The sequence below is a fragment of the Dufourea novaeangliae genome, unplaced genomic scaffold (assembly GCF_001272555.1).
Source record: "Dufourea novaeangliae isolate 0120121106 unplaced genomic scaffold, ASM127255v1 scaffold208, whole genome shotgun sequence".
NCBI lineage: Eukaryota > Metazoa > Arthropoda > Insecta > Hymenoptera > Halictidae > Dufourea > Dufourea novaeangliae.
Genome location: NW_015374114.1, coordinates 75,299 through 90,397, shown reverse-complemented (window position 1 = coordinate 90,397; position 15,099 = coordinate 75,299). Strand labels below are relative to the sequence as shown.

Below are 15,099 nucleotides of genomic sequence, written 5' to 3'. Positions count from 1 at the left end.
TCAGACGATACGTTTCGGCTGGCATCTGTATTCGATTTTACGCAATTTTATGCGGTCGTATTAGAACCGATTTTGGACCTTCTTCGTGAACGCTTTTATGTAATCTTTACAATTTTCTCGGGTACCTGATGAACATTTTACAACGGATAGTCAGTTCGTATCGATAGTCATAGCGCGTGTGTATGTTTCTCTGTGTGTGTGTGATTTTTCTGTGAGGTGTCGGACTTTCCGTCGTTATTGCGCGACCGTACACGTGTGAAAAGCGAAACCGCATTAAATTACTTCTATGTTCCTCTCTGTCGGCAGCGTATATACATACAATGTGTGTTACGCATAGGAATCGAAAACGCACGCTGGACGAATAAACGCACGGTTTTTTTTTGTGTCGTGAATAAAAAGCCACGGGGGGTATGACGTGTCGTCGCACGGGACCGCCCACCCTCACGTTGATCTTAAGCGGGATCTCAGTCGGGAAGTAAAAGTGAACGCGACCCATTTATAACATTATTTATGTTTCGTTACAAACGTTTATTACGAAATTATAGTGACATCTGCGTATCACAGGAGAGCTCAGTCGATATTTTCTTTTGTTTGTTTTTCATTATCATCATCCAGGAACCACTCCATATTAGTCGTCTCTCGTTCTTTATATATGTATATATCTCTTTTTGTTCTTTTTAACTCTCTGTGTCCCGCCTCGCATACATTTACCAGAGATCTCGTATTCGCTTCGGATAGCATCGATATTGCAATTGTAAATTCAATCGAACCGCGTGTCACCGTAAAGAAACCGGTACTACACCGCACACACCTCTCTCGGCGTTAATGTTTCTTTCTGGCTCGATCGTGTCGAGAAGAGTAGCTTGATTAGCAACGTCGAATGGAGTGGTCGCCAAAATTTCCGTGATCATCTTTTATCGTTCGAGGATGATCCCCTTTTTTATTTCTATATTGCTCTTCGTAGACCTTCGTATTATTCGTGTTCCTCTTAACAAGAGTATAGTAATAAAAAAGGCAAAAAACGAAAATATGTAAAGTTCGTAAAATATATACATAGGCGCCGGGAGCATTGCAAGAACGCGACACGGAACGACAACAAAACGTGTTTTGTTCCATCATCTTTCTGTGGAAACGTGAAAATCATCGTGTGCTGGAAATCAATCCCACGAAATTATGATTTTCTACAACAGGAGATTGCCGCTGGTTTTCTTTTTCACATCGTCGCGTGTATACCGTAGATCGTGAGCAATCCGCGGTCTCTACGAACTATTCGTTAGGATCGAGAAGGATAATGCACTTTTCGAACCTCGGGATAAATGCTTCACCTCGGAACAAGCGCCGCAAGTACTCGTGTACAGATCGAGGACAGAAGTTGGGGTGTCCCTCGTTAAAAGACTTTACAATAGAATAATAATAATAATATTGTTCGTGAAACCTGCAACAGGTTCTATAATGTATTATTAAAATACACTAGCGAACGGATTGGTATTCGATCTTAAATATAATTAAAAAAAAAACAATTGCCTTTTGAATTTGTTTCAAAGAATGTTAAAAAAAGGAGAAATCACAGATCGAACTATGCACGAGTATGTACGGGTGCATTTCTGTCGACTTGTTGCCCATTACACTACGTCTGCACAGAAGGAAGCATCGTGTGTGCGGGACTATTGTGTTATAATAATAATAATAATAATAGTAATAATAATCGAGTTTCGTTTTCAGACTTATTCTTATAGAGTTGTTAACTTCGTCTCTCATATTATACATGTATACATATACACGCGCGCGCCAATACACATACACACACGAGTCAGTATGTATGCATATGTGACTTGAACAAAATGGCCTGCCTCTAGCGTTCGATTCGTAGACGTTGTGGCAAAGAGAACACTAAAGAATGAAGAATGATGAAGGGGGGAGAACGAAAAAAGAAACATAATCAGATAGAAGATTACGATTACTGGTTTCGGCGAAGGGCTTGAGAAGACTGAGTCAACGTCCTCGAAGATAGTACAGTTTTTCTTAAAAAGTGAACCGAGCGAAGTGTTAGTTCGAAATAGTTACGCTCTAAGTTTAAGTGTAGCAAGAGACAATACTGGATTAATCCGCGAACACGAGAATGACGAAACGAGCATCGTCGTTGTGTGACGGTTAGAAGACTTTAAAACGACAAGAAAACTATAGATCGCGAACTAGTGAAAGCTTCCCGATCATTACAACGCTAAAATATCTCGCCTCGTTTATTTTTATTTTCTTCCTTTCTCTCGATAGAATAATTTTGCTGTCGCTGAATTTCGAGGAAGAATAATCGTTTTTTTTTATCACGTTCCCTCTTCATACCGGAGCCTACCTTTTTTTAGCTATTTTTTTCGAATTTGGAGAAAAAGCGGAACCTACGCGTTCGATTTATGTTACAGAGAGAGTACGCAGAGACCGCTGCGTAGTGAATTCAACGAATTATCACAAAACGATTCGATTCAACGGCTTTCCTTTCTTTCTTTGTTCGACAACGATCAATTTCGCGCGATCGTTTTCGCGTACGCCATGTACCTATACATATACAATATTTGAATTTCGCGAGCATACGAAATAACTGCTCGGGGTTACACAGTGCGGACACTGTGACAAAGAGGTTTACAACAAGCGATTGTTAAATCGACCCCCGTTCGTATGAAATATAAATGCTAAATTTACAGAAGTAATCGAAATTGGCGTTTACAGATCCTTTACATTTCTTCTCCGGATAAGCTCTTAACGATACGATACTAATACAATAACTATATTAAAATAACACAAGTTATAACAATAGATTAAAGATGTTGTACTGTTTGATGGTTTTTTTAGAGAGAGTCAGAGAGAGAAAGAGAGAGAGAGAGATTCTTCCATCTCTATCTTTCTTTCCATCGTATTTTTTTTCTTGTACGTAAAAAAAGTCGTAACGTATTTTGATTATTATAGACACAATAATATGGCGAGAACATCGTGGTGAAAAATATGCTGGATACCAAAGGCTTTCATGCGAACAACTGCTTCTTATATTTGCTTCACCGACGGTTTTCCACGCCGAATCTATCCACCCGTCATCTCGTCGTTTGAACCACCTGTTACGCACGTCGTACAAACTTTACTAAAAAAATAGTACAATCTAATCGAGGACACATTATAGAAAATTGCAAAATATACAAGTTATAAAACACATATTAGAACGCCGTTCTCATCAGCAGGTAGCGAGTGACTTGCAAAGTCCGACTGCGTTTCCGAATATCTTCGAGTTTTCCCATTGTCCTAGATCGTGACTCTATACACGCTCCGAATCCGCGTAGAAACAAATTAACATCCTGCGTGGTTCGACGTCGCGTAGCCTGTGGCTTACGGTATAAATAATTTATCTGCTAGACAACCGTTATCGTATCGCAAGTCGTTCTTTGGTATCCAACAGGCTTCCCCACGCCGATTTCGTGTTCGAACGGACATTAGTCGTGGTATGGGCAGTGAATGAACAAGCAAGTACCAATATTAAATGGGCTGACTCTCCCATTGAGGCGCCCATTCTGGAAGTCGTCAATCTACATTCGATGGAGGTGCGGCGTATCTGCTTCTTGAGTCGGAATCTCCGTCACATATATACTTTCCTGAAAACAATGTAAGTTAACGTTGGCATTCCTTGCTCCTTGTAGAAGGGTGGCATCATCTGGCCTAGTGTCTACTGCCGACTTAACCTATTCACGCATGCATGACAGTAAGAATCCAAGAGTGTGGGTAATGAAGTAGGTATATACATGTAAACTGTGTATCTACGTCCATTTTCTAACCTAGTTAGACTGGAAATTGATGACGCTACCCCCATACATGGTTACTGTGGAAACAACACATTAGTCGAATACAAGGGATTCTTTGTGATACTAATTTATACATTCCACGGTACTTACATTAACTGTGTCGGCCTTGTCTCTTAGTTAATTCTCAACTCACTCTTTTACCACATTGCACTGATACACGCCTGACATTCGTAAATGCAGCTTCAATGACTCTTGCCACTCGCAGCTGTATATATTACATATTCTAAGCAGCAAGAACCATTAAAATACTTACCATGTCAACGTCTAGACCAAGTCGTCTTTTATATTCTTTCAGACATACACCACATCCAAATAAAGCATTTCAGACAGTCTCACCCACCTATTCACACAAGACTTTTCAGAAGCGTATTCATACCCTTGCAAGCCTTCTTAAACGTGTACCATGTTAAGGGTGACATGTAACAGGTCTTTGTAAGCAGAATGGTCCCGCTGATTCAAGTGAACGAACGTGCGATACCGATCAAACTTAAAGAGGCACAACCGTGAAAAGTGTATCACTCACCGGAAACGAATCTGCGCTTGACTAAACTTAATCTATAGCCCGGGCCCAGAAGTTCGAACTCGACCCCGGACAATGTGGTCCCTTCGCAATTGAACTGAGTGAATATCGTTCCCTGGTTCCCTGGCCCGTGTGCGAGTTCGACTCGCGCCTTCAAAGAGCCCACGCCGTTACCCTCGCTGTGCTGTGACAATTCCGTGAACTTCCACAATACTCGATTCGTATCCGGCAACCACTTAGCAGGGGACTCGGAGAAGCCATAGCGCGACTGTTGTATTTATAATCGATCTAAGAAAAAAAAACACGTAATTCACTAATTCAACAACGGCGATATGACTCGCCCTTGACACAGGTGTCTGTTAGCGATAAATACCTTCAGATCCGTGTGAGTCGTTTCGCACTTCCAGTACGCCACCAACTGGAAGGGGCAAGAACCCGCGCCCTCCTTGCATTTTATTTGATACTTGAGTATGTCGACGTTAAAATAGGAAGCCGAGGGATTCTGTTCAGCCTGTTTGCGTAACAATGTGGTTAAGGCACTCATATTGAATTCGAAAATTGTACTGTCGACCGTTGTCTGCGTGGCGTCCCTGTGTTAGATTAAACGAAGGATTCAGAAACTCGTTTGGAAACACATACCACATTCACGTTAATATTCGGCCAATCTGTGAGTAACGTGGTGTTTGCTTTAAACAAGGCATAGATCCCGTTTATATTGGACCACCTTCGCCAATGCCCCTCGTTCCTCACAGGATGACTCCCCTCATACGCTCGCAACTCACTTACATGCTGACGAGCTGATTATTGGGAAACCATTTCTCTAATCTGTTGCTGTTTCTCACACGAAAGGCAAGCTTCGCGGGACTGGGATTGTTCGCCAATACGGCGACGATACCGGCGGGGAACGACAGCATCATGTCGCCACTGAGCTTCACCTGGCATCGTGTCTCGTCGGTCCCGCGAAAATAAGAGTGTACTATCTCATGGAATGCAACTGCCAGTGGTATAGTATCAGCCAATCCGATTGTCAACGGTGAAGGGCCCCTGGACGAACCGACGCCCACGCCCGCGGTGCGGAACTCCAGACTGGCCACGCTGTCCGCTCTGGATATCGTCGCCGGTGACATTCTGCCCCTTGGCGAAGGGCCCTCCCCTCTTCGAGACGGCGGTCTCGGAATGATAATAGATCCGGTCGGTGTGGAAGACGCGGACTGTTTCGGGGGTAAGGCCGGAGTGATGTCTCCCACTTCCGAGAACAAATCGCCATCTGTTTGGAATCAGAATACGATACGGTCGTACAATTAGGTTTATCGTATATATTCGGAGAAGAGAATTTGTGGGACATACAACGATCTCAATAATAATCCCCATTTGATGTAGTAAATAAGATACAAAATTGCGGTTGAAATAGAGAATACGTAGAATCAAGAAAGAACGGGGACACATCTGCCAGGGGTATTTGTTTGATGGATATAGAAAGACAGAATTAACGTTCATCAGCCTCTGAAATTGAGCAAGCAAATCCCCCCCCCCTCACACACACACACGCACAGCACGCGATTTTCTGTACCGACGGGACAAAAAACCGTTCCGACGAGAGCTGAGAGGCGTAACGAGACCCCATACCGTCACTTATTTCCGACTCACCGGGGAACCGTGAATGAGGGTGTGTAGGTGGCGCGGATTGCGGTGGCTGCGGTTGCGGCGTCGGCGACGATGACAGTGGCGGAGGACTTTGCAGTGGTGCGTACGGATGACTGCCGGTCGGCGTCGAGGCGCTCGATGGCGTACTGCTGGGATTGAACAAGTTTAGGCCAAGTAAATCTGAGCTTGGCTTACCTCCTAGTTGCTGTGACACTGACTGAGACCTTTTCATATGGTGATCTGAGTCGGTGTTCGATCCTCTACGTCCCTGTTGGAAACGAGCATATTACCAAAATGATCTCGGAACGATGTTTAATTTAGGAAAAAGATTAGAAAATAATAATTAGTAAGATACCGTCGGAGCAGGCGACAATGACAAATTCTCCACCGTTGCCCTAAGCTCGTCCACGCTAGCGCTCATGGGCGCCCCGCCGTTGCTTAGAGGTTTTATCTCCACCCTGATCTTTCTTTCCCTCTCGTCCTCGGAATCGGTATCCGAGCTGGAATAGAATCCCTTCTCGTTCTCCCACGGATCTGATTTCGGTCGGATACAGAAACCATCCTCGTCCACTTCCGGTGTAGGCGTCTCGGACTTTCGGCTGTCCTCCTTGTCCTCCCTAATCATCGAACCAGTAGACTTTAATATGATACACTTGCACAGGTTCCAGCAGGCCTAGTGCATTTTCATATACATACGATATTCGAACTACTTTCTTTCTCGTGATAAACAAGAAAATCTTAGGAAATGCTTTCCTTTTAACGTTACGGTACCGATGTGCTTCTAGCGGACAGAGGGGTTAGGTGCTGGGGGGAAGCAAAAGGGGGATAGATTGAGAAGTGTACAGGATCCGTTCAGCGATCAAGTACCATTTCTTCTAATTTTTTTTTTAAGCAATTAGTTGTGCAGGGACGTTTCTTTTCCCAAGCTTTTTCTATGGAATTGAAATTTCGATGAACTTGGTCGCGGAACCGATCTCTTTCTCGAGTGCACTAGATCTGCTGAAAGTTCGTATACTGACAGGTCAGACTTTTCTTCTTTGTTGCTGCTCGTCTCCACGATATCCTTCTTCTTCTTCGCTTTCTTTTCCTTTCGCTTCTCTCTCCTGCTGCGAAGAAACCCTGTTGGTCGTGGACGCACGATATATAGAAAAACAAAGTCGTCTCTTAATTCTCTTCCTGAGTTCACCGCCCGCGGAACGGGCAGCAGTTTTGCGAGGCTTTGTTTTTTTTTCCTCAGAATACTCGTTACAATTAATAAAGATACAACTATAACACGTCTAATCGATCTCCCATTGAAACTGGCTAGAATCAACTGGTTTTTACGCGGCACAGAAAAATAGAACAAAAAACAGGTCGATGATATAAATGTTCGTTTGATCGTTGAAAAAGAAAAATGAATAAAGAAACTGAATGCTTCGTTACGTTGTAACTGAATATACTTCCACGCGAACTTAATTCGACTAGATCAATTACGGAGGATCGATTAATTCGGTTCTGGGCCGACGAGTGTTTTATCGAAAAATAATTCGATAAACGTTATTAACTATGAACTAAGGAGACTAAGAAGCGTAAACTACGTTCTGCGTGGTCAACATATTCGTACTAAAAGTTAATGTAATAATATATATATATACATATATATATTATGTAATATTAGAAAACGAATCAGAAAACTTGTGTAAATCCAATGGCAGATGAAAGTTAATTTACTTTCCAAGTGTTTCAGCCGTAGCGCAACGTGATCGAAGAACGTCTACAGTATAAAAAGAAAAGAGAAACAAAAAAGAGAATTGCAAAATAATCGTCACCGGATCAACAATCAGCGGGATGCATTCGTCAAAGTGCTTTCTACAGTCGTTGCTGTTCTCTTAACGATTCTGACACGAGCTTCGAGACCAGACGAAAAACCATCGACACTTTCTGTTCTCCGTTTAACGTTCCCACTTAAGAATCTCTTCGTCCGCGGGTTCTTCCACTTATTCAATCAGCGAACGAGCAATTTCGCATCGGAATCGTTGCAACGCCAATGTAACTATTCCGATTCGGTGGTGTGCACCGTAATCCATATACATATATTTACAAATTTTCGTAAACAAACGAAACGACCACGACCAACGCTCCATTAAATAACATGCAGGATGTTAATAAAAAAGAAAAAAAAAAAGGAAACATGGGATACTATCACAGGATGGATTTTACATGTCGAATAAGATAAAAATAATAGAATTAGGATAATAGTAAATTAAGACGAAAATCAAGAACGACCAAATTTCGTTTTATAATTTGCCACGTAGAATCCACCCTGTGGAAGTGCCCCACATACTTTTTTTTTTATTAAAACCCTGTACATGTTTTGCTGGCGCTTTGTCCGAGTCTCGAAACGCGTAACAGCATCATTCTTTTTTTTTCGAACGACACGCTGGGCACAACGCTAATTACTACGCTTTCACGCCTGCGTTAAAATCGGATAATAACGTAAGATAAGAAATATAAAGAGGTATATAGCGTAGGGTAGAGCACGTTACATTAGCAGCGGTAAATCAGAAAAACCCATGATACAACCAACACCATTTGAAAAAAAAAAAAAGAAAAACAAAAGAAAGGGTCCTCGAGGAATCTTCAGAGGTTCAGTCTCGGTCTTAAATTGTTTTTCTAACAATTACACGTCCTACTGATTGCACTTTGGATACGACGTTTCTCAAGAGACAACAAAACCGATACGGAGGTTGCGCAATCCTCGCGCGTGTGTGTGTTCACCTCTAGAACAAAATCGTAGAGCGTACGATATACATGTTCTGCAAGCAAGGATTTTACTATCGACATGCAGAGTATACTGACGAGAAATTGGAAACACCAAAAAGAAAAAAAAATAAATAAAGAAAATGCAACGTTCCAGAGACAAGATACGAGAGAGGAAGAACACAAAAAACAAATGAACACAGATAAGGTTCGTTGTGGTCGGTGAACTTTGAAACGGGGGGAGGGAGGAGTTTATCAGATCTTGTCTTAAAGTACGAACATCTAAAATTAATTAAGTACGCTATGAGCTACGGTCGATGACACACGCTAAAGTTGCAAAAAAATAAAAAAATAAAAAAATAGAGGGTTGCTTGCAGAATCACATTACGCTATCACGAGGGAAACGTATCTGCACTTGGAAAATAAATCTGAGTACGTGTGAGCCATGCAGTGAAAAGATCTCATTAAATATGGCTCACCTTAGGCCCCCCGTCGGTGGCCGAACAGCCCCGCAACATACGTGTTTTCAACGTTACTCAAGTCCAACTCCCTTTTTTTTTCGTTTAATTAACTCTATGTGGAATCACGTGTTCATTAGAAACAGACGGTAGAAAGTTTCAAAAATTGATATATACATGTCACGCCCACAAAGAGGGTGTCCCGCGAAATTGTTTATTAAACCCTTCACTGCGAACAGCGCCTTTAGGCGTTTCTTCCATTCGTTGTAAACAAGAAATTGCCATTATTTCATCGTAATTCTAAGTACGTTTCATTCATGAAAACCGCAGTTGTTAGATTTTATAAAATTTATACAAACACAATTGGATGTTTTTTTTTTGTAAATTTGAAAAAACGGTTCGCAGTTAAAGGGTTAAGCAGCTTCGGGAATAGAAAACGAGCGATCACTGTTTTTTTACGTGATACTGGCGATAACAATAACTTGAATTTCAGAAACTTTCCAAGATACGTCGGTTTTCTCTTAAGGCTAACATCGAATCGTAATCGGCCATTGTATATATGTATACATAATAAATGTATGTAACAATTTTTTTACAATGAGTCGTGTTGACAGAAGAACTACCCCCACCCCTCCCCCCTTTGTGTTCTATGTTTGCATAATAGATTGTTAGAAAAACAATTTATAAGTAACAATTTTGTGAGAGAAGTGTGTTAAAGAAATATCGCCTGTTAGTTTGCCTTATGATCCTAAAGCTACAGCCTATTGTCCAAGCAAGCTCTGGTTTCTGTGTGTGTTAGTCAAACACGAAAATTGAATATATTTCTTCCCTCTAAGAAGAGGAATGGAAATCTGCTATCAGACTGTTGGCCAATGTATCTTCTTTGATACGCCATTAAATGCAGAGTAACGTGTTTTCTTTTTTTGTTTTTAAAGTGAAGAAATATTTCAACTGTGCCTCGAGAACTAAAAACAAACCAATGTTACATACGTGTATCTCTCGACTAATTATACAGCGTGGATATTAGCGTGATGAAGTCGTTAGAACTTCTTACACAGCTGGTGATTCTATGCATGTAACATTAATTTAAGTGTGCTTAAAAACAAATGTTAGTAATACGTACACTGCTGATCTAAAAGAGTGCAGAGTGGAGGAACCATAATACGCGTTACCACTGTAAGTCACGAGATATTTCATTTAACCACATGTATATCCTGTGTACGGCCATAAGAAAGATATTTGTTTCAACAGAGGTACGGTAATGTATAATAAGTTGTCACCAAATACCAGAGACAGAGAACAACCAACAGAGCAAGACAAAGATAAAGGTGTGTGTAAAAGGAGTGCTGAGTTACAGGTGGTCGTTTGAAATCGTACGAAAATGTTCCTGCATTACAGACATTGGCTTGATTTCAACATTAATCTAATAAATTCGAGAGGATCCTATTATTTGTTTTTGGCTAAGAAAAAAAAACCATTGAAAAATCATTTGAACTAGAAACAGTTGTTTTCTAATGTACTCAAATTTTGTGTACTCGTAATATTCTCGATGCAACCTCTAATTAAACGTTTATCAACAACAATATCAATTAATATTTTTGTTGTTGTCAAATGTTGACTGATCTAATCACTGTAACAAACACTAAGACTATTTGTTGTGATAATGTACAAGAAGATTTGGAAAACTGTTGCAGAAAGCTATAGCAATGTACTAACAGAATATGTACCCTCACCTCGATCACTTTTAACTAACTACCAATGAAAGCAATATCTTGAAAGAACTTTTTGTATTGTTGGGTATAAGAGTACCGTGTAACCGATATAATCTAAATATATTACTTCGAAATGCAAGTAATGGATATGGTAAAGGGTACAGGTAATCACAATGTAAGCAGTTACATTTAGATCCTCTGAGAGGGTTCCTGGAGATGCTGGGAGGTGGAACAGCAGGAGGCAGGTTGTTCCCCTGAGGAGTTGCAGGTGCCGAACCAGACCCTGCTTGCTTCTGTTTGTCTGAAACAACACTCATTGCTCATATCTTTGAATAATCCGTGCCTTTAAATGGCCCTTTTTTCTTCATCTTGCTATTTTACACATTACTTATATATCTATTGTATTTTAATAACACTTTGCACTTTCAGTGGCATAAATGCATTCCAGAGGATAACTACACCTTTTCAAATGCTAATTTATGTACGGACAAAACATTTATCATATGTAGGTAAGTTACAAATACGCATAGTATATCTATCTATGGTTATAATTTTAATATTCATCGTTCACACCAATAAAAGATACCCCTGAAATACATTATAATTTATAATGTCATCCTCCACCTATTGTTAGATTGTAATGCAAAAGCATTGTAACACAACCACATAAGCGATAAGTCAATAAAATTGTTCTGCATATGAGTAGATTAATAAATCTGTGATCGAGTGCTAAAAAAACAAGTTAAACAAGTGTACACATGTGAAGGGTAAATGATATTGCTGTGATAAATAAACGTTGCAAAACGTATCTACCAGGACATAATGTATTCAATTTGAATATTAATGCTTTAATAATTCTGTCGACCGTTTCAAATTTTTTTTTAAACCTTTGTCCATAAACAGAACTTTGTAATCACATCAGTACTTCGTGCATTATGTTAAGGTAGATAGAAACTATTGCAATTAAAAGAGAATAAAACCTTGTAAAGTCTGTTCAACTTTAAAAAGAAAACCTACCCTGGGAGTTGGACATGAACAGGTTGAGTAGCGAGGTAGTACGGCGGGAAGCCTTGGTGGCTTGTGCATGTGACAGTTCTCTATCCCTTTCATTCAGTCTTTCGTTTTCTTTTTCTTGTACCCTACCCTTTTCCTCATCCACCCGATTACCCTCCCCTTTTAATCCCTGATCTTTTTTTGAACTGTGAGTGTTACCAGCGACTCCTGTTTCTCCATTGGCTCCTTTTGATGTTTCCTTAGGTGTCTCAACATTGCTATCCGATTGCGAATGACTGGTTGTGTCTCCTATACTTGTCATAACTTCTTCGTATTCGATTATATCTAATTCACAGAGAGATTATGTAAAGAATATTAAAGCTTCTATCCGTACTGTTTTACAAGATATGTTTACCTGGCTTCTCGAAACCTGTGTATTTGCTTTGAACAAATTGTTCTAATAACTTGTCCACCGTCATGTCCAGACACTGACGTTTAAAATCGATATGGACCTGGCCAACTTGTTCGTGATTAGTTTGCAAGACATCTGCATAGATATTTAAAAACTCCTTCATGTGTTTCAAGTGTGTCTCCTCTACATCTTGGAATCGCTTAGCAATTAAAAATAAAGTTCCATTAGTGATATGCATAAGTGATTTCTCAGAGATTGGAATAAAATAAATAATTAGGATAAGTACTCTGCAAGCCTGAGTCATTTTGGTCTGAAAATCGTTTCTTATAACCATGTATTTGTCCACCAATGTTTTATAATCGTCCTGTGCTTTTTTGAACTTAATCTCTGCTTTTTCTAATTCTTTTTGACTGGCATTATCTTTCTTTAGCTTTTCCAATTCAAGACCCTTTTGCATACGCATATCTTTCGCCTTTTGCAAAGTCACTGTAATGCTTTGTATACTTTGTACAACTTCCAAAGTGGACGATTCTTCTTCTTTTACCTGGATATTATTTATTTTACAATTTTTAGTAGTGATTGTTAATTCCAAATTAGAGAGTGTTACAAAGTGGCATGTTAATTATTAATTAGATATTTTCAAATAATTACTTATTGCACTGATTTGATAAGCATTATCTTTATATCTTAGCAGACACTACTGTCTGAGAGAACTAGTGACCCGGCTGTGGGCGGATACTGATAAGGTATGAAATATATGCAATGTGATTCATAATACAATACAATACAATATACAGTTGTAAAGTAATTGTAGCAAATAGTAAAAGATTTACATTTTTAGATACTACAAAATTACAAGAATTAAATTAACATTAGTGTTATTTTATTATGAAAATGTGTTCATACAAATTTATCTTATATATCTATGTACACGAATTATAAACAAAGTGTTACATACAGCCTTGTGCTTTTTGTGCAGTTCATCTGCATATTTTGATACATCTTTTATTAGTTCAGTGACCCTTTGGGCCATCTGCAAGTGCAAGCCTGCAAGTTTTTCTGCTGCACCCCTTAGAGCAGCCCAAACAGGTGCAAATGTTCCTTGGGTACTACTACTATTGCCAACCTGCTTGGCTACTTTACTCAGAAGCTTGTAATTGTTTTCTTCTATGGCTGATCGTTCTTTTAAAAACTCAGCCAACTCCTTACTCGCGACCACACCATGCTTCATGTTATGATATAACACGTCAAATCCATTATTCTTTTCGCCCTTGAATCATAAGAAAAAAAGATTTACACTCAATTTTACGAATTTTCAACACGAGTTCGAAATAATGTTTATGCAGAAGAGCAAAAAAAATTCCATCTACAATTAGTATATCTCAACTGAATGAGATATACTAAAACCATACTTAAGACCACTTAGCCACTTAACACTTGAACCCTGATCATGCTGTAAACTCGAGCAGAGCAGAACTCTTGAGTGTCATCGTCACAATAAGCTGTTATTATATATTATTGCTCTTGTCATCCTATTGAATGTATTACTTGCCATGTATGACCCATTGCTTAGTTCTTACTGTAGACTTGGTGAACAAATAACACTGAATATTCTTCAAGAAAAATACAATAAAATCCATCCATAAACATAAAAATTCGTTTAATAAAAAAAAAATACAAAGTTAAAAGCATCTTTTATTTTTCCATTGCTGTAAAAGTAATATCATTAGTGACTAATTAAGTACATTTTTAAATATCAACAGCACATCCTGTGTGTAATAATCTTGAAGAGATAAAATTTCAAGGGAAGTGAAAGGAAGTAATAGCTATCTTATCTACATGGAGCTTTGTCAGGAAGAGCAATGTCACATCTTCTAAAAAAAATCAGCATAATCACATGAAATGTGTAACTTTTTAAATTAAAAAAATTGTTCCTGTCTATGCTGATCAATGAGTTATAATAGCTATTTTAATTATAACATTAGTAGCTTTCCTTAACATAAACATATATAGATTTAACAAATTCTAACTAACTGTTGGTTTAAAGGATATGAGTCCACGTTAACATATATCATTGTAAATTAAAATGAAATGCTAAAAATTGTTGATCCTGGAAGAATCTAACTGAGTTAATAACATAATTCTGGAAAAATGGTAGCAGGTATCTTTAACAGAGTCAACAGTTGCACACCCTTCTGCGTTTAGATTCTATGTAAATACAGTGTCAGTCAAAAGAAAGTTTAAACTTCTTGTTTCTGCAAAACTATTGAAACTATCCTTAAAATATCTACATATCATATCTTTAACACATCTAAAAGGCTACATGCTTTACCAGCCGATACTCAAGGTATAGTGTTTTAAACCCCATGTTTAATGAAATACTTTGCATTCACTCTTGTCATTCTAAATAGAGGACAGTCATTTTTACACACGCACATGTTATTGTCCGGACCTCGTACAATGTATATCCTTCAGATCAATTAACTATCATTGAAAAATCTGCCTGTCTATTAAATCGTTCTTGGCCTTATTGGTACGTTCTTGTTTTAAACTTCCTTACAACCGCCACTGTACGTGTCAACGTGCGATCGAGTGAGCGTTCCTCCGTTGCTTTTTTACCAGCGGAGACGACACGGAGGCGAGATGACAGGGAGAGAGGTGAACGCGTAACCTTGCATTCGCAGGAGAGAAACGAAGAAGAGACAAGCATGCCGCCGCGTAACACACAGCAAAAAAAAAGAGAGAGAGATGAACGCGAACGACCATGATAAGGCGAAGGGAA

The 15,099-nt window shown here is 39.3% G+C and overlaps 1 protein-coding gene across 1 annotated transcript in view; it reads right to left on the bottom strand.

Annotated features, from left to right (window-relative positions):
• Nucleotides 1–20: 20 nt before the first annotated feature.
• The window catches only part of LOC107190878 (F-BAR domain only protein 2), a 15,374-nt gene continuing 295 nt past the window's right edge, over nt 21–15,099 (bottom strand). The window contains exons 2-14 of the mRNA XM_015579764.1: nt 13,276–13,587; nt 12,604–12,861; nt 12,321–12,516; nt 11,930–12,250; nt 11,100–11,213; nt 7,023–7,122; nt 6,359–6,620; nt 6,007–6,271; nt 5,146–5,626; nt 4,733–4,949; nt 4,605–4,647; nt 4,363–4,572; nt 21–3,632 (exon numbers count right to left, since the gene is read on the bottom strand). Of these exons, the coding sequence (XP_015435250.1) occupies nt 3,562–3,632; nt 4,363–4,572; nt 4,605–4,647; nt 4,733–4,949; nt 5,146–5,626; nt 6,007–6,271; nt 6,359–6,620; nt 7,023–7,122; nt 11,100–11,213; nt 11,930–12,250; nt 12,321–12,516; nt 12,604–12,861; nt 13,276–13,587 (2,850 nt within the window). The 3' untranslated portion in view covers nt 21–3,561. The remainder of the gene's footprint in view (nt 3,633–4,362; nt 4,573–4,604; nt 4,648–4,732; nt 4,950–5,145; nt 5,627–6,006; nt 6,272–6,358; nt 6,621–7,022; nt 7,123–11,099; nt 11,214–11,929; nt 12,251–12,320; nt 12,517–12,603; nt 12,862–13,275; nt 13,588–15,099) is intronic.